This window comes from Aedes aegypti, chromosome 2, assembly GCF_002204515.2.
Source record: "Aedes aegypti strain LVP_AGWG chromosome 2, AaegL5.0 Primary Assembly, whole genome shotgun sequence".
NCBI classification, from domain to species: domain Eukaryota; kingdom Metazoa; phylum Arthropoda; class Insecta; order Diptera; family Culicidae; genus Aedes; species Aedes aegypti.
This window is the reverse complement of record NC_035108.1, coordinates 470,917,700-470,938,540: the sequence shown is the minus strand read 5'-3', so window position 1 is coordinate 470,938,540 and position 20,841 is coordinate 470,917,700. Positions and strand designations below refer to the sequence as shown.

The following is a 20,841-nucleotide window of genomic DNA, read 5'->3' as shown; positions in this document are numbered from 1 at the left end:
ATACCTTATCAGGGGACTCGTTAGTTATAGAAAATATCTCAAAGGACTCGCTTTTTTCAACGTACCATCTACGGAGAGTTCGAAGAATTTTCTCATATTTGGCCCGTTGACTATTGTACCAACCCGGAGTTAGAACATACCAAGATTATTTAGTTTTCAATTTTGCTTTGACCTAATATTTTAGCCAGACGAGCAACAAAGCGGATTAACTTTGTTTCCTTTTCGTTAACCTTCTCAAATTTTGGACGCTCCAAGAATGTTTCAGACTTCCTTCGGCATTCAAAACAAGCCCAAGCAAAACTTATTGACAGAAGTCTAAATTTTCATCGATCATTTCACTGCATCATAGGCTCAAATTCTCACAGAATCCTGGAAAAAATACTAACACCTGGGTGTGATTCATGCAGAATCCATGACAGGATTATTAAAAAACAGGCTTTTCGCAGAATCTTAAACACGGATTTTGAGGAATTCTTGACGTAATTTCACCGATAACATTGGCAGGATTCTCACAAAATCTTCACCTGGCTTCCATATACTTCTAGACAGAATTTTCAATGAATACAATACGTAATTTTCTGAAATCGTTTGCAAGATTATAGACTTTTATGTATGATTTTGAACAAATTTATAATAGAATTTTTGACAGATTCCTTTCAAAATACTGGTTATCGTTCTGGATTACTAAGTAGCATTTTGTAATGTTTATTGGGTGAGTTTCTGAAGAAATCTTACACACGTTTCTTCTCTTATTAATTTTCGAATCCTCTGAGCAGAATCTCAATAGAGAAACTTAAAAGTAGATGGAGTACCGTGTACCTTTTAATTCCGCTCCTAAATGCTTATCTTTGACAGATACGCGTATTTCGACTACCATTTGCAGTCTTCTTCAGGGTCAGTTACTCGTATCCACTTCCGTATCCGTTTCACACGATTCTTGTCAAATCCTGGACATTCTGGCCAATATCTTCGTAAAAGCTTGATCAGATTTTTAGACATTCCGGGTTCTTCTAAAAATACTAGGTTATATACTGTCCAGACAAAATTCGAAGTATGTTTTTTATAAAATCATGGACATTATTTTCACAGGTTCCAAAATTTCTGAGATAGACTCTTCAAAATATTGTGGACTAGATTATTCCATGGCTTATACAATATCCAGCAGGGTACTTAGTAGTGATTATCTGTCTTTTTATTTCTTCAAATGATTAATTCACAGATTTATTGTCAGATTTAATAAACTTTATTTACTGATTATTGTGCGTTTAAAAATGTGATTTGCACAAAGCATCATCGATCGGCTGCGATGATACTTTGGAAACCACGCTAATGACTGTTGTTTTCTGCTGTATTTCAAAGCTTTACACTCTACTAGCACACTTCGATTAGATGGCTCCGTTCAATGATACAATGATTTTCAAGCCTGCGGTAGAACTTTGACAGCTGCGGTAGAACTTGGCGGCTACCGCAGAACGGAAAATTTTCGAAAGAACCGTAATAAATTAAGCACAATTCGTAAGATTTTTCATGGAAATAATTAAATTAGCGCTTGAGACAGTTTTGCGATTATGTGTGCATCATACATCATTTATGCAAATTACAGGTCTTTTGACCAAAAATAACTTTCCTTTCCATACTAGGTAATGATATGGCTTTATCTTCTAGATTTGAATTTTGTCCTGCATCTCCATACATTCAACGCACTGCATGTCACCTACCTTAGACTTCGAATCATTATGTATCAATGGTTGCTATGCAACGATCACCTCTTGGTCGTTTTGTTACCGACGCGTATTCATTTTAGGACTCCGTAAAAATCAAAATCCACACGTTTCTGCACTTTCAGAATTAAGATTGTTGCACTATTTCTTTCCAAACTCATAATTCACTTCCAGTTCAGAGAAAGTAGCAGCATAAAGTGTCCGGTGAGGCGATTCTGAACACTTGTTGAGATAATGCACACCGAGTGATGAAAACTATGCAAACGATTTATCCACCCGCTCTTCTTGATACATTATTTATTTAGAGAGCAGCTGCGCCATGTAGTGAATTGTCTTTTTCTCGAGACCATTCTTCACATAATTTCGGTAATAATTGTTATTTCAAAAACTCTAATTTTCACTCGTTTCACTGAAACACGTTTATTTTCTCCAAAACACACCAACAAACTGACTTCTGCTTTTCTTACTCAGAAACGACTGCCTACTACGATCAGAATTAGTATCATTCCTTCAAATTTGAATTATATCTTATTCCTTGCCTTTCACTATCCCTACACGGGTTGCAACGGGTGTTTTGCTATTTTCAAGGCATTTTGCCTACAGCAGCGATACGCGTGAGTTTCACTGGCTCCGCTGACTGTGATTTGCTACGCTTGCCTACTGTAGTGTGGCCTTTTTGACCCACTTTCACCTCTTACGACGGTATTTAAAACCGTCTTCTCCATGTACGGGGACGTAAAGATTAGAGTCATGATTCCAATAAACGGTTCTAAAGACATCGCTCTATATCTTGCAGGAATCGACTGGGGTGGACTTCGACGCGAATGGTTCGAACTAATTTGCAGCGCACTGTTCGACCCTCGCGGTGGCCTATTCTGTACATTCCATGACAAAAGACAAGCATTGGTGCATCCAAACCCCAATCGACCGCCACATCTCAAATTAAAACACTTCGAGTTCGCCGGCAAGGTCGTCGGCAAGTGTCTGTACGAGAGTGCCCTAGGGGGAACTTATCGGCAACTGGTGCGGGCGAGGTTTTCCCGTTCGTTTCTGGCGCAGTTGATTGGCCTCCGGGTGCACTACAAGTATTTCGAGCAGGACGATCCGGACCTGTATCTGTCCAAGATCAAGTACATCCTGGACACGGATCTGGACACCAGCGAGAATCTCGAACTGTACTTCGTCGAGGAGATATACGACACGAGTGGTCAGTTGGTGAAAACCATTGAACTCATTCCGAATGGAGCCAAAATAAGAGTCACGAATGCGACCAAGAACCAATATTTGGATGCCTTGGCACAGCAGCGACTGTGCAACAACGTGCGAGAGGAGATCGATAGCTTCCTGAAGGGGTTGAATGGAGTCATTCCGGATAATTTGCTGAGCATATTCGATGAGAATGAATTGGAGGTGAATCTCATAAATTTCGATGATTTTTAAAATTGTTTAGAATTTATTTTAATTCCAGCTTTTGTTATGTGGAACCGGTGAGTACTCGATTGCCGACTTCCGAGCGAACCACATAGTGAACGGAGGTTCGCCAGAGTTCCGAAGAGTGCTGGGATGGTTCTGGGCAGCGGTGGGAAATTTTTCACAGACGGAAATGGCGCGACTGCTGCAGTTCACAACCGGCTGCTCACAGTTGCCACCCGGAGGTTTCCAGGTAAATATAACGTATAATTCATTTTGAAATGAAATTCCCAATGAAAGTGTTTAATCCACGACAGGAACTGAACCCACGATTCCAGATAACTGCAGCCCCAACGTTTGGAAACTTACCAACGGCACATACATGGTAAGTTGTTTTGTAACATGAAATATGAGAATCTTCAGCATATTCAGCATATTCAAAATGGTTAGCTAATCCTAAGTCTCTATCATTTGATTGTTCTGATCAAAGTTACAACTATGATATCGACTGGCAGGTCAACATGAGTATTGTTCAATGTACAATTTGTAGTAGCAGATCACTGATTCAGTGGGAAACAATGTAGCATTGAATATGAGTGAATAGTTCATTCACATAAGTGTTATATTACGTTTCTGCATTCAATCGGAACACCAACTTTCTTAGATATATGTTGATTTTTTTTTTTTTTTTGTAAAATAACGTTTATTTGTCGAATTTGTTTAGTAAAAATTATAATTATAATGATTTAAACAGCGACTTCAAAAGCAAATTTCAATTCTTCTACATCAATCCTACCATTGCTACTTTCAATGAAGGTGATATAAATTACCAGATGCTTCAATATTAACGTTCTAGTTCTTTCCGTCATGCGATCAAGTGTTGCTATTAACAATTCGTTGCAATCTAAACGCCGTCCTATTTGGATTTCCGACAGTTTCTGTTGTAACAGTCCGTATGCCGTTCGCACTCTGGGGCAATCGAAAAATTTGTGTCTAATGGTTTCTACTACCGTCGTACAGTATAGACACTGTTCGCCGTCGGACCGCCTCATCCGGAACAAAATACGTCGGTGTGCCACTTTTTGGTTGACCCATAGGTAGAGAGTACTTCTTTCAGCTGATGAGAGATGACGAGCTGAAATATTTTTCCATACTCGTGTCCAGTTTACGTTTTCGTTTTCCAGCTCTACTTTTGGTCGCTCCGTTCTCTCGATAAAAAAGCGGTGGATAAGATCGGCGGAAGGATGTTGGCGGATTTGGAAGGGGAGGCTTTGGAAGTTACTAAGGATTTGTTTTAGGCAAGGAAGGTCGGTAATAGAGTTTGTTTGGGAAGGGTTGATTTGATTGATAAGGGAACGAAAGTAAGGAAGGGAGTCGATCTCATGGATATGACGGTTTATCAATAAGGCTTTGCACTTGAAGGCTGGGAGCTGCAATTTCAAACCGCCATGGTCTCTGCAGCGCGCCAGTTGTTGCATGGGAACAGTGGCTACAATTCCCCGGAATAGGAACCTTCGCATTGTCGACGTTATTTTCGCCAGGTGTGCTGCTGATGGGACAAAATTTGCACTAATGTACCATATTTTAGAGGTGAGAAAGGTGTTCAATAAGGTTACTTTTTGCTGCAGCGTTAAGCTGCGCAGCGAATGCAACCATACTTGGCGACAAAAATTGCTCACAAGATTGTCCCAGTTGAGCGCATTCATTTCGCGCACGGAGTTGGAAAACATTACACCAAGAATTTTTATCGTTGCTCCAGTGTGTAGCCACGGAACAGTCAACGGATTATTTGGTATACCTACATCAATTGAAGTTGTTTTGTCTTCATTCAGACGGGCTCCAGAAAATCGTCCGAAGCTTCTGAACAAGTTTCGCATTTCATCCAACTGTTCCACGCTGGTAACAATAGCACTAATATCATCTGCGTATGCGACTACCAAATCTCGACCACACACTTGTTGTAGTTTTTGTAGAAGGGGATGTAGGTACAAAACGAACAGGTGCATAGAGAGCGGGTCTCCTTGGCGCACCGATCGATTGATAGGAAAAGGTGCCGATAGATGCCCGTTGATTAATAGGCGAGACGAGAAGGCTGTTGATATGCTGGATAAAAGATCGACCAGCGCTGTATTGATGCCCAATGATCGCATTGTTTTGAACAGAAAGCCATGGTCAACGCGATCGAAAGCATGATCTAAATCGAACCCAATTAGCTTAGCAGTTCTTCTATTGGCTTTCAATTGGGCGATTCTATCTTTCAAAGCAAGTGTGGCTTGAAAGATATTTCTGCCGGCATTTGAGCATTTTTGCGAGCTTGTTAATACGATGTGGATACGCAACACATTTTCAAGCCGCCGTTTCAAAATTCGAGACATAATTTTATAGTCAAAGTTGACTAGGCTAATCGGGCGGAAAGAACGAGCCGTGTCGCCCGCATTTCGTTTTTTCACTAACACTATTACCCCGTCTACAAACTGTGTTGGAAAGTTGGATCTGATGGCTTCGTTTAAAACCAAATTCAGCTCGCGGTGGATCACATCGAAGGTGGCTAGGTAGAGCTCTTTTGGGAGCCCGTCCGGACCCGGAGATTTCTTCGATGCGCTGGTTCGTATTGCAGAAAGAATTTCGCTTGTCGTGATGTCATCCATACATGCTTCGTTTGCAGCGTCGTGCTCGGGAATAACTCTCGCACATTGAAAAGTACCCCCTTCTGGTTCCACCTCTACCGTTTCGCGTGCATAGAGCTCGGTGAAATATTGAACCATGTGATCTCGGATTTGATCCGAATTGTCGATTACCTCGTTCCGTTCGTTTCGCAGCTGCTCGATTGTAGTTTTCCGTCTCGTTCGTTCTCCCAGTTGGTATGTGGATAAGGGTTCGCCCGCAACGAATGTTTCATTTATTCGGACAAACATCTCAGAGAAACGTCGCTGATGGGAGAGTAACTCCGCTTTCACTCGGTTGATGGTAATTAGCATGGTTCGGTTGTTATAGTATCCATCGTACGCTTGTCGTAGCTGCTCGTAGAGACGCTGCTGTTGCTGATGAAAAATATCAAAAGAGAGCTTCGATTTCCATCGGAAGAACGATTTGATTTTGGGCTTCGCGCATGATAGCCACCATTCCATCCATGATGGGTAATAGCGGCGTTGGCGGGTCCAATATTGCCATCGGGTTTGCAGTTCGTTGATGTTTTCGGTGGATAGGAGGTGGGGACGCAGAGACCAAAAGCCACGACCATGAGCTCTGTCGGGGAGGGGAATGCATATTCTTGTGACGAGCGCTTTGTGGTCCGAAAAGCAGCAGACATGGATATGTGCTGTTCTCAGATGCTCTCGGAGGCTCTCGCTGACATATATTCGGTCGAGCCTAGACGAAGAGTTGTGTGTAATATATGTATAGCCAGTCTCTCGCGATCGTAATTGCTGCCACACATCCTTCAATCGAAGCTGTTGTACAGTTGCTTGAAGTGCGGGACTCGAGTTGGATCCCGTAGCATCGCATTGCCGAATCACGCAGTTGAAGTCGCCTCCTACGATGATATGATCGGTACTATGTCGTAGGTAGTAGCTTATGGTGTTGTTGAAGAAGCGCTCCCGCTCGGCGCGGAGAACAGAACCCGACGGGGCATACACATTACATAGGGTTGTATTGTGTACACGCAGAGCAAGCAGTCTTCCATCCAGGCTCTTTTCGATATGCGAGAATTTGATGTGCTCTCTTAGGGCAATTGCTGTCCCTCTCCTAGCGTGATCTACATTGCAGACTACGTTAAATCCAGGCAGGCTCAGCTGTTCATTCTCCACCTCCTGAAGAAAAACGATGTCGAGATCGACCGTGCGAATGAATGTGCGGAGAGCGTTGATTTTGGTTGGGTTGGTGATGGTGTTGATGTTGATGGTGCCGATATTTACGCTGGTGTATTCCATTACTGATGCATTTCATCTCCGGATACTCGGCCGTGATTGTTGGTAGTTTCTTCACTGTGTCGCATTTTCTTGCCCGGAGGCGATCTTCTGCTACGCAGACGTCGGCTGCTGTCTGATCGATGTGATGTTTGCGAGCTATCCGTTTCGTTACCATCGGGTTTACGAGTTGTAACGAAATCGCTGAGCGTGATTGCACTCGGCGCGGCTTGGTTAACGAAAGGCGCTCCGGTGGGCTTCGAAGCGGGGGGCGCCATCACATTTGTTCGCTGTGTTGCTGGGAGTCGGGTTTCTTTCGGTTTGGCACTCAGTTGGCCGGACACGTTGGGTTGAATTTGGGATTCTGTTGGTTTGGGCTTTGTTATGTTCGGCTTCGCCGGTTTTTTTGCCAGTGCTGGCTGCTTCGCGACGTTGGCATATGATTGATCTGCTGCGAGCTTCTGCACGAGCAGTTTTTTGTTTTGCACACATGGGATTCCAACATGTACAAACTCATGGCAGTGGAGGCACGTCTGCCGCTGCCCCCTGTAACCAATTGCCGTGTCCTCCCCACGAATCGTGACGAGAGAAGGGATGTTTTTCTTCACCACCATCCGAGCAATGCGTACACCGGTCTTGACGCCGCCGAAGGCGGAACGTTCGTCCCACAGAAGGTCCCGAATGTTGAGAACGTCACCGTATTCGGTGAGAAACTCGGAGATTTGGCTGTTGGTGATCGCGTTGGAAAGATCAAACAGGCGCACCTCGACAGCTCCATCCTCCATCGAAATTCGCAGCTTGTACGCTTTTCCATCAAACACGAATTCGTGCTTGTTATCGTGCTCTTGAACGATCCTCTCAGCGAGATCGAGGTTGCTGACCTCCACGAAGGTGCAACCTAGTCGTCTGCTCGGCTGGAGTAGAAGCACGTTTTCGCGAGTGAGCCCGAGCTCTTTCTCGATGAATTTATGGATTTCATCGTGGGTAAGATGCTTCGGGAACTGCGAATAATCAACGCGAAACGTATTTTCGCGGCGCGGCATCGCGGAAAACTACGACGCGGTTGTTGCAAACTCGATACTTGAAGTGTCGTTGAAGACGATCGACAAAAAACGTTTTTAAGTAGTCTGTGAACGACTTCCGAAATTCGCTCCTTCGAGAAAATCGACTGATCGGCTCGGAAGTTGAGCGCTAACTGTTGATTCGTATCTCCAACTTGATGGTTGTTCTTGAGTTGTAGAATGCCGCTTTTAACACTCTTCATCTAGGAATTTGCTAGAATTTTACACGGCATTCATAAAGTTGTTATCACCGCGGTTGACATTGTCTCTGTCTGAGTCATCTGCATTGTTCAGGTGTTCGACGTAGTACCGCGCCCAACTTTCAAACACCACATGCACGTTTGTCAGAAAGTCATAATCCGTACATGTCAAATAGAGCGTTTACTATTGGCGTTTGTTGTGCCTATTGAAGAACTTTTTGCTGTTTTAGCGAAAACATTTCTAGCAGAATGATGATCAAACTTCTTGAAAGAATTCCTATCTGATCTACCAGTCTAATTAAGCCTAAACTACCATAATCTATCGGAGAAAAAAGGCACATTTCAAATTACCAAAGACAAACTTTTAAAACTGTTTCGAATTTATCCTTCAGAACGAAAAATGAACATAGTTTGTGTGGCCTAATGTTACACAACTATCACATTGTTATCATTTTTGCAGATTTAGGGTAACTCGGTGTTATACGCATCACCCGGGCAATAAAGCCCTCTGCGATATTCAGATTCGAATCAGATTCAATGTAAAACTAAAAACAACTGAAAACCCTTACTATTCATTAGACTGTCTCACTATGCATTTTTTTTTTTAGTAAAATGGCAACAAAATCAATGCACCCAATAGTGAAACTTCAACGATGGAACTAATGAATGAGTGTCATTAGTTAGAATTACCAAAAAGTGTGGAAATTCACTGAAATATAAATTTTCCAGCAATTCCTCATTTATGAGCAATATGCCCCATTGCGGGCCGAGCAAGATATGATATATCTTACAGCCGTGGAAATCGGCTTTCACTACTACTACACGGCTTTACTATTATTATTACTAACACCACTGTAAATGTCTCTTAAGTCAATCCGTCAGATAATGGTCATGAAGACCTTATGAAGTCTTATGAGTGGTCTTGAAATTGTCTCAAGAATATATTTCACAACTATTTGAGCTCCACACGATAGTTGAACTTTGCAGGATTAACTCAACAGTTTTTTTCAAAGTTTTCTTCTGAATTTTGCAGAAGAATTTCTCCAAGGCTCATCAGAAGATACCTCTCCTTCTAGAAATACCTTCAAATCCCCGTCTGTTGATTCTTCCAAGAAGTATTCGAGTATTTTTTTAGAGACATTTCAAGACGTACAAAAGTCTGTGGTCACCCCCTTTAAAACATATAAAAGTGTTTTGTCCATATCTATAGAAGTGCACTCAAAATGAAACTTCCTACGGCTTATACGTCAATAAGGGCGATTGAAATTCGATTTTGGCTATTTGTCTCCCCACTTCAAAGTTGTTGGCTAAACTTTGATATTTTGAGAGGGCAATCTGTAAAATATTATCAAAATCAAAAGGTTTCCATAAGGGGTCGTCCATAAATCCGTGTGTGGTATATGGAAGGAGGAACCGGCACATTCAAAACTAATGGCTCAATCAGCCGAATTCCAAGAGAAGCAATTCCATCGAACTTCATCGCTCGAAACACTTTACAAGACTGACGTGTCATTCGCCTTTTCCCGTTTGCTTAGGTTTTCATTGTTATTGGCCCTTCTGCCTATTTGATATCTTCTATAGTACCCCTTTCAATCCCTACACCGTGGTCATTTTTTTCTGACTTTTCAGCCCCTTCTCACCTTGTGGCTCTACGTGGATTTTTTTTTTTCAATACAAAATTCCGAGAATATTTCTGAATCACTGAGAAATACGTTTAATTGCGATAATTATAGAGGTTTATGAAAGGAAACTATAGCTTCATCCAAATCTCTAATCCTAATCCAAATGTTAATGTAATACTGGAGTCACGTCTCCGAAAACTCCTGTTATATATCCCCGTTTAATAGGTTTATTTAAATGTTCAAATATATTTTCGGAGAATCATCAGAGGAAATAATGATGACCGAAACCAAACAGTTTGCATAATAATAAAAATTCTATAATTATCATTGGTCACTTGTGAATGCTAAGGATTTCTGAAAAATATTTGGACAAAACTAAGATTACTATCAATGGGAGTTGATCGCCGAGCAACGTATAATGTTAAACATTTATTGGCTCTTCTTGACGAAAAAGGACTGTAGAACCTTCAATATTCTTATGCGTTTTAACAACAATCAGAGTTAATATAGAAGATTAATCTAGAATATCTTAAAAGAACACATTTTTGAAATTATTCAGAAAATCCTTCAAATATTTATTCACGTATTCTTGTAATTGATACTCCATGGAGGATTCCTTTGAGATTTCTTGAGCAGATTTTATACGGAATATAAAAATTTCATAATAGGGTCCTTAAACTCAAATTTTTGGGTGTATTTTGTTTTCCGTGTCCCTTCCGAAATGTCAGATAAGAACAACCCCAGTGCTAAAACTAAAACCCCTGTGGTGTTTTTGTCGATCAAAAGTGTCAAGGTTAATTTATGGACCCAATTTTTAAATTGAAGTTTAAATATGATATAGCCGTTATTTGCTTTAACATGATTTTTTGTGTGATTAAATAAAAACAAGATTTCAATAAACATTTTAGGACCCTATTCTACAAGAAATACAATAAAAATCATCGTATATATTTCTTTCCTAGGGGCAAGAGCTTAACTTTGGATATAATTAGTGTCTGACACTATTCCAAAGATTTCTGTAGAAACTCTTTAATTTTTCTTTGTCAACCTTCTAAAATTACAACAATTTTGAAAATTAATTATTTTATTGGAGATTTAATGTGAAGCTCTCCAGTAGTTTATTGAAAAAAAAATTATCGACTTAAAAGAATTCAATTAAATTTCATTCCAGTTTTTTTTTAGAAATTCCTAAGAAATTCTGGGTTGTAGCTCCTAGAAGAATATTTGAACGAATTATCGAAGGTGTTCTCAGTAGTTTCAATTGACAGAATTTTCTAGAAAACCGTGAACACATTTCGTCGAGAATCGTTTTAAAGAAATTGCTTTGGATAGCTTTTCAATCCATCCTAAAGACACAAGATTGTAAAAAAAAACATTCGGAAAAAATATTTAATGTATTATCAAAGTAAATCTTTGGCATAATGTCTTAATAAATTAATGGGAGAAATTCAGAAAAATATTCTCTAAATAAATTCTTGAACAATATCTAGATGAATGTAAAGAGATATCATAAGTATTTTTTTTAAATACATGCCGTAAAGTCTTGAATATTGCCATCGATCATCTCATGAAGAATTTGTAGGAAATTTTAACAGAAGGGGTCCTAAATAAAATAGCTAATGTATAGCTGAGAGTCTACAAAAACAACCTTAGAAGAATTTCTTGTGAAATTTTTGAAGGTTTCCTCAAATTCCTAGACCCTAGAGGAAGTCTTTTTAAGAAACACCAAAAGAAATACTTGGAAATAATTTTTCGAAAAAAAACACAGGAAAAATATGAAGGTTGCACTTTTTAGGAAAAAAATACAGTCAACTTCAAATAACTCAAACTAAAAGCATCATAGAGGTATGGAGTTATCTAATAAAAAAAAACACAATATTAGTGCAACTGTAGTTTTGACACCATCTAGGTAGCCATGGAGATCAACTTATACTATGATTCTATAATTCAATTATCCAGATATTAAGGGCCCTATTTTATAAGTCGAGTCGATCAAAATGACTTGACTGGAGTCATTGTTGACCAAAAAAAAAAAATGCTTGACACGGCTCTGTCACTCGAGTTCCTCGACAGTTGTCACTCTATGTGACTGGATTACTATGTGCGTTGACGGGTGACATCTGAAATATGCCTGCTTACTTTGATCGACACTTTTTACAGACGAGTCACTCGAATCTGCTCGATTCACAAAATAGACCCCTAAATATCCACCTGTGAGGAGTTGACAGTATGATATTTTTACACAATTCAGTTGTCGCATACCATAAGTAAGTAAGGTTGATTCTAAACTACTTACTGATCAAAAATGGATTCAATATATTAATCCAGTTGAGAATGTTCCAAATCGTTACCAAGTCGTTTTTAAGACAATAGAGGGTACATCTAAACGTCTTCTTAGGTGATTTCCATTTACATTATATTTCGGTTATTGAGGGCCCTATTTCATAAGTCGAGTCGATCAAAAACGACTCGACTGGAGTCACTGTCGACCAAAAATTTCGCTCGACTTGGCTCTGTCACTCGAGTTTATCGACTCTATGTGACTGGATTACTATGGGCGTCGACGGGTGACATCTGAAATATGCAAGCTTACTTTGATAACCTTGGATAGTCTTTGAACTCAAATCTATATTTTCTTGAGGCTATGTGAGTATAAGTATTGTTCATAAACCTTCGAAATATCACTACAGTCATCTCTTCCTAACTCGATATTGAAGGGACCATCGAGTTAGGGAGGTATCGAGTTATAGAACACAAAACTAGTGCAACTGCGATCCAAGGGACCATCGAGTTAGCCATGAAAACCAACTTTTAGTATGGTTCTCTAACTCGATATTGAGATATGGAATATCGAGTAAGGGAGAGTTAACTGTAGTTACCTTAGTTACTCGTTACTAGTTACTTGAAATATCACTAGTTAGTTTAGCGGGCTTGAATTCCATTCACGTTAAAAAAATCAATTAACGTGATGAACGAATTTACGTAAACTACTAGTTACTCAATCTCGACCAGTTGAGTAATAATAGATAATGGTGCACACATCTTATATATTGTTGCACTGAAAAAATCTTTTCGTATTTCTCCTAGTATCCATTTCGTAAAACAAAAATTTTATGGTTTATGGACAAAAGGTCGAAAGACAAAACGTCGAAAATGATTTGCACGGTGGGAAATTTTTTCCTTCTTTGAAAATAGATTTTCGTCTTTTTGTCCATCCTTTTTTGTTCTTCGACCTTTTGTCTTTCGACCTTCTGTCCTTTCGACCTTTTGTTATAAATACTTTCCACGAGTGCTAACCTGGGAGGGAGGCACAGATACTGTAGTATCTGTAGTTATCTTGCAGTTCAAACAAACGTTGTCTTATATTTCGTGTGTACACGAAATATAAGACAACGTTTGTTTGAACTGCAAGATAACTCCAGCTTGCCATAAAAAATCAAGACAGGCTTGGGGAAAATCGCTAGTTTTCTTTAGTTGTGTACTTTCGATCTTTCCTGACAAACATGAAAAAAAGGCCACAGTTTTCTATGCACTAAAAATTCATTTTCTTTTGAAAAAGTAAAACGATGCGTTTTTCAATGCTTTATATTCAACCAGATTCAATCAGATTGAAAGGTGCTCACGTGGCATTACATTTACAGTTACGCGCTTTTTCCATGTTAGTCCAATGTGTGAGATCTGGACTCACTGTGACAGTTCGTGACAGCGCAATCCCGGCTCACTATAACGTACAGAAATTTTGTATCGTTTTCTCCCTCCCAGGTGCTAACCGTTGTTTGTTTGGTTGTCTCGCAGGAAACCACAGTTAAAGAACATCCTTAAAATACTTCACACAAAACTTCAACATTTCGGTGTAGACAATTAATCCAATAAATATACTAAATCAGAAAGTTGCCAGCCGTATGTTAGTTAGAAACACATTTCAGAAAAAATGGAAAATACTCATGCGTAATTTAGACCAAGTACAACTTTTCTTAACAGTTGGTGGTCTTTGTGTTACATAAATTATATATTGTTTTTAGTGTGTCGAAATCATGACCGTGCATTTCACGGCACACTCAGATCATTTTTACGAAAATTTATGATTGACAGCAGCCTGGCTGCTTGTTGATTTCCACTTCGCATCCCTCAGATTGAGATAGGCAAAATTTTGCCTAATTTTAAATGCTTATAGCTTTATAAAAAAAATCATGTAATTTGATGCATCCAGAAACACCCTCCCCTTGGTTATGCGACCTTGCCGCGATGGGAGGGCATAATCCATTAGCCCATATGATGGAAACCAAAGGCGTAACCTGTAGTGGTGGTATCACATTTTGGCATTTTTGCTAAAAGCCGCGTCATAATTCATATGGCATAGACGCACTAATATCTCGGATGTGATCCAACGGACATTCTGCGTCATCGATAGAATTGATGCCCATTTCAAATAATTAATCTATTCGAAGTGGACATTAATACTATTGGTGACGTTCAGTTTGCCTTTTGCTAACCAGAATGATCCGTAGCCACTCTTACTATTAGCTAGCTAGATACATCGTTATCATATACGACGTAGGGAATACTTAGGAACTCTTAGGAAAATGACTAGTAGATTCACTGAGTAGAAATAAGTGGCGACAATCTTATTTTAATATGGTTTTTACATTACCATAATAAGAAATACCTCATTTGTAACAGCGGTATAAATAATCTAATTCTAGCTTCATTTTCGCAAAATTTATAAGTAGAAAGTAGGCGTTGTGAAGCATTGCATTTGCCACCGAAAAGTGAATCTTGTAGGAGACTATAATAGAAGCCTAAGGTAACTTTACTCTTCAATATTCACTATAAAAATGACTATGGAAAGTAAAACGCTGAGATCGATCATTAGGGTTCACTTGCTAGTTTCGAAAAATTGTTGAACAGACAAGGAAAGCGACTTTTTTCTTTAAGGATATATGAACGTAATGACCAATAAATACTTTTAACAACAAAAAACGAAATTAACTAGAACTACTACTAAACAGCCTAATTTTGTTAAGACTTGACGAAAATTGACATTTAAGACTCTAATCTTACGTAAAAGACAGGAGTAATCAGAATAGCACTTGAATGACAAATTATTCAAAACCATTTCGACTAGACAGTATTAGTAATGACACTACTACACTATTATTTCAAACAAATTCTGATGGAGCTGCTGATTTTCACAATGCTTCCTTTTCTCAGAAGCAAGGGAATATGGGTACTTTTCAAAAACTACCACGTCACAATACTAATAAAAAAACAGTGTTCATGTGGGCGCCATTGCCTAGTCCGTCTGAGTATTGGTCCTGGTAGAGGGGAAACTTGGCAAAAGCCAGACCGAGGGTTCAGCCTTGACAAGTTAAGCTGTCAGGCAGCTCCAACTGAATACCATACAAAAAAAAAAAAAAAAAAAAAAAAAAAAAAAAAAAAAAAAAAAAAAAAAAAAAAAAAAAAAAAAAAAAAAAAAAAAAAAAAATTTGATGCATCCAGAAACAGTCGACGGCAAATTTGATCTAGCTTGCGGGACTTGTTTGGCTATGCATATTGGCCACCGGACACCGGAGATGTTCCGGACTTTCCGAGGTCACGTCCAAATTTCATTTTTTATATCGCTCGTTTTTTTTTGTGGTGTGAAGTTCTTAGATGTTAACAATTTTCATAGAAACTTATAGGAAGTTGAATGCCGGTGGACGCAGTAAGATTCGTTGAAAATCTTCGGAAATATGACCATTTCCGTAAAACTGGTTCCGGAAAATATGATCAGTCATGTTTGTATTATCAATCATGTAAATATTATTTAGAGCTTTATCCAAATGGGCATCAATCTTCAAATATAGAACTAATCACTCTATAGTAGGTTCCAGATTCCCTGGGGGAAGTGGCCAATTAGGAAGATGTTCGAAACCATATCAATATGGGCATAGAACTTCAAGATTTTTGAAGGTGATAATTCCGGAAGCATTTCCAGAACCACCGGCTGCCATGACCACTGTATAGTAGGTTTAAAGTACTCCGATGGAAGTGGTCAATTCCACACATGTACGGAATCATATCAATATGGGTAACATAATTCAATATTTATAAAATTCATGTTTCCGGAAGCAATCATTTTGCCTATCCCTTGTATAACACCATTTTGATTCACCATACAATATATTTTTACTAGCAGTGTTACAAACTGTCTGGCTAGTTATATAATTTTTGTAACTCGTCATACGGTTTGTAACTCTGCTGAAGAAAGCCTTATATGAAGAACTTTCAACCGATAAAAATAACCTCCGATAACAGAGCTAACTTCTCATTTCAGCTTTAACCAACTATGCCTGCCAGACTACGAGAGCTACGAGCAGTTCGAGCGGGCTCTCATGTTTGCCATCAGCGAAGGCACCGAAGGCTTCGGAATGGTCTAGAGCGCCGAAGCCGAACCGGAAGTGAACTCGAGTGAACCGGAAATCTCAACAAACACACACAAAAAGCACAAAGCAAACAACCTTGCTATATGTAGTAGAGTAGTTCTCTAGCTGACCAAGAAGAATATACGTCAATTCTATGAATTTTACAACTTTTTCGGGAATGCATTTAATAGAAATTCAAATAATATAACAGAGGAATGGAAAATTCGTTATCCACTGAAAGGTATGAAATAAATTAATTTACCTTTATTACCAAAACTAAACCGTTGCAAAAACTGTAGTTATCGCTTTGCATTTCATAACGATATAGACTCAAACAAAAGGCAAACTTAAGAAAACGCTTTTTCGTATAGGCAGCGACTCTTTTCAATACATAGCATAAATGGTAGGAAGAGTACGGCAAACTTCTCTTATAAAGTGCCAAACGTGTTTAAATCAAAGACAAATTCCAAACAGTTTCGTTTTTGGGAATCAATTTCAAGCATTTGTGCCAAATCAGTTAGAACACGAGAGTCGCCTCAAATGGTTTGCCTACCGCATCGTTTGTATTTTAAATTAGCGATTTAGAAGTTGTTTTGAAATAGTGAAATATTCGGAACGGATATTAGTAGTAAAAAGAAGAAACATACCAGTATAAAAACGATCTCATTCAAATTTGGACAACGCGCCTTAAACATATAGGAATTTACAAATTCGAAACCATTTGATATCACGTGGGAAAACCCACGTTCAAAAGATTTACATTTAAAAGTATAAGCGAGTAAACCAAAAGGAAAAGAGTAAAACACATGTGATTTGTAGATGGTTAAGCGTTAAATCCCTTACATCATAAAATCAAGCTCACTCGAAACGTATCAACAAACGGCTTTCTATTATTTAACTTGAACCATTCCATGTTAAAAGAAATAAGATCTATTTTGAAACACAAGATTAAACGAATCCCAGTAAAAAATAAACCTGATTGTGTGAAACTTTAGAAAACAAACCAAAACCGTAGGTCCAAATGTAATCTGTAATCGTTTCGTTTGCTAGTCAACCAATAGGTATACTTGTTCGAGGCATATCGCCACATAGTACCGCATAGCAAATAACCAATTAGATATTATCGCCATAAGAATCCAACTAAATTGTTACCCACCATCAACCGAATTACTTTACACCTCTTTGGGTCGCCGATTGAACAATGCGCCAATTCCAACAAATCCATGATTGGTACAAACGTCAATATTCGGTTAGTGAACGGCAAATCAAAGCATTCATTCGAGCCCACATTTTCTCCGATAAACAGTCAATGAAGTTTTCTCGATAGTCATCCTAATAATAATTCCTCATTACGTAGACCAAAGCTCGAAGCGGTAGTTTCGTTTGTAAATTGTGAATATCACATTCTATACATCTATGGATACACTATTTTTGTCTTTTAACGTGATTTGAAATTATAGCGTTATTTAAGGTAGAGTGAAATCAAAGTCATAACTTATATTTTTTAAAACTACATATCTAGAGAATCAAACAGTATTCTGCGCTGAAAATGTGTTCACCAACAGCAAATAAAATTCAGTCTTGCTAATTCATTCAAATTTGTATGCACTGTGGTGATTGCCCAGCTTCCTCCACTCTCCAAGACCATGTGGTTTATGAATGCCCCTTAAAGTAGTTCAAGTTCTACTGCTTAAATCCTGCATCTCCGGAAATACTGAAAACAATTATCGTGTTTTCTCACTTGAATCAAAAAGTCTGGGCTGAAGACTGCTTAAATTTGTTGCTCAAAAAAAATTTCATGCATTAATTTGATTGCGCATTTCGACTTAAGTTATAAATTCAGAGATTCACGCTTTCTTTTTTTGCCTTACAGTTTTTTTTCTAAGGCGGGGGTTGAAATAGGCATAACCACCGATTAGCAAACGTTAGTTTTTATTATCCATAGACCACAGCATAAGTAGCTTACTCGGGAGCGTAATATTAGAGTGCATGATTTACCAAATCGCATGCAACATTTATAGGAGCTTTGAAAATTGAAGCTCTCATACTATCTTTCGGATGTTGTTAACCCTCTAATACCCAACCCCGCCTTTAGACGGGGTACACTTTGGAATTTTGTGTATTTTTTCGTAGCTCGGAAATCAAAATGATTTTATTTTTGGCTTTTACCTTGACTCATAACACGCATATAAGAAAAGTTTTTTATGACTTTTGAAACTTTTTAGTATTTTTAGAAATTGTTTGAAAAATTGCATTCTTATATAACCTACAAATGCCTGAACTTCATTTAACGTGTAATATAAAAAATCGTACCTTTTATATTTTTCTACGATCAACCTATCACAAACGAAGAGCCTGGTGGTATTAAAATCATTTCAAACCTGTTTTTCCGTTAGTTACACGGAAAATAAAATACGCTCCGAAAAAAAAAATTAAAAATTTAATATTTTTAAAAATACCGTAACAATTTAAATTTTTATTATTGCCAAAAATCAACAACTAGAAAAGGCTTCAAGAAAAAATGAAAAAAGCTAGGGATGTTCAAAAATAAAAATTATAAAAATCAAAAACCAAAATTTAAAAATTTGCGAATAAAAATAAATAAATGCCCAAAACGTGTTTAGAACGATTTTAGATAACGAAAAATAATACTTAAATCGAAAATAAAAATTTGGATATTAGAGGGTTAAGCTTTTGATGATTGCACTATACAAAATTTCTACTTGAAGTCTGGATTGGCCTTCATTAGTTTGTGCTATTCTAAAATCAATATCGCAAAAATCAGAAGGCCATGCTGAACTCTTCAGAATCGTTTCGGAATAAAATAATAGCTGTTTTACATGCTATGAAACTGTCAGGATATCAGGCTGGAATTTGACATGTTTTTCATATGTTATGTTCATCACACATCATATGTTCAGGAAAAATGCCTCCTAAATACTTTTATTACTCAATTATTGAAATATTAAGCATTGTTGAAATTATTATCCTTTCAAAATGCCATCGTTCTTTATATATAACTGCTGATATTTATTAAATGACTTCCTGTGTGAGTGTTCAGAACCTTCATTAAGTCAAGCTTTCGTACGACCGTGGAGTTGAGATTGGGTATAGCATAACTTGGTCAACTCGAATTGTGTATATGTAGAAAATAGGCGTAAATTTCGATTGCCAGGCCATTTAAGAAACGCTTTCCATCTAAAGTTCCGCCGTAGGATACATTTTCTTACTTATAGTGAATAAGTTTATTGTGACTTCCAGCTAAATTACATGCACTGGCCAAACATGTGATTTTGGTTATTGATTACTTACTTGCTTACTTACTTATTTGGCTTTACATCAATTGGTCGGTATTCAGACAGACTGAACCAAGTGCTTTTTGATGGTTTCAGGAAAACGTACCCCAGACATTCGAAATGTAGAAATATTGGCATCATTAGCTGTAATAATGTAACTTATCTATTTGATGATACATCTTTATCAAAATAACATCGGGAAAATTAAAATTGATGGAGCCCTTAACGTATCTTTTGAACACCAAAAAATCATCTAGTCTGGTCTGTCTGAACACCGACCAATTATCTTGATAAAGCCTCGCCAACAATAATTCGCCAATTCACACGGTTCATGGCCGCTTCTCTCCATCCTCGACTGTGACCCACGCTCTCCAGATCCTGGTGCACCTGGTCAATCCACCTAGCTCGCTGCGCTCCAGGCCTTCTTGTTCTGACCGGATTCATAGCGAACACCATCTTTACAGGGTTGTTGTCCGGCATTCTTGCAACATGCCCTGCCCAGCGTTAGCTACCTTCACGATACTGGGTTCGCCGTAGAGTTGAGCGAGCTCGTGGTTCATCCTTCGCCGCCACACGCCGTTCTCCTGTACGCCGCCGAAGATCGTCCTTAGCACTCGGCGTTCGAAAACCCCAAGAGCTTGCAAGTCCTCCTCGTCCACGTCTCATGCCCGTAGAGGTCTACCGGTCTTATGAGCGTTTTGCACATTGTGATACTCCTGACCACGGTCCACGCGTATTCTGTCGAACACTGTGATTCCGGAATTACCGGACACTCAGTTGTAGTTGTTCACTCACCACACGGATCCGTCACAAACTCTCCACGCTACTATATCTATACACTGATCAAAAACTAATCATTTTAGTGTTAATGCTAACCTCTGTGTCAAGGTGTTTACATTTCAATATCAAGGTTTACACATATTTTCTAGTGTGACATATCAATTAAGTTATATTAATAATGCAGGGCACCACACACATCGTGCATTTGGTGCGGGGGTGAAACTTTCTTGACCGCAGTTTCTTCTGGAGCCCATAGTAGGCACGACTTCCGCTGATGATGCGCCTTTGTATTTCCCGACTAACATTGTTGTCAGCCGTCAACAAGGATCCGAGGTAGACGAACTCGTCCACCACCTCGAAGGTATCTCCGTCTATCGTAACACTGCTTCCTAGGCGGGCTCTGTCGCGCTCAGTTCCGCCAACCAGTATGTACTTTGTTTTC

General features: G+C 38.8%; 1 protein-coding gene across 9 annotated transcripts in view; it reads left to right on the top strand.

Moving 5' to 3' along the window:
* LOC5567332 (apoptosis-resistant E3 ubiquitin protein ligase 1) overlaps positions 1 to 17,690 on the top strand; it is a 227,448-nt gene extending 209,758 nt beyond the window's left edge. For all 9 annotated transcript variants that reach the window (XM_021848339.1, XM_021848340.1, XM_021848347.1 and 6 more), the window contains 4 exons: positions 2,518 to 3,131; positions 3,190 to 3,384; positions 3,449 to 3,516; positions 16,236 to 17,690. In XM_021848339.1, the coding sequence (XP_021704031.1) occupies positions 2,518 to 3,131; positions 3,190 to 3,384; positions 3,449 to 3,516; positions 16,236 to 16,338 (980 nt within the window). In that variant the 3' untranslated portion in view covers positions 16,339 to 17,690. The remainder of the gene's footprint in view (positions 1 to 2,517; positions 3,132 to 3,189; positions 3,385 to 3,448; positions 3,517 to 16,235) is intronic.
* Positions 17,691 to 20,841: the final 3,151 nt, after the last annotated feature.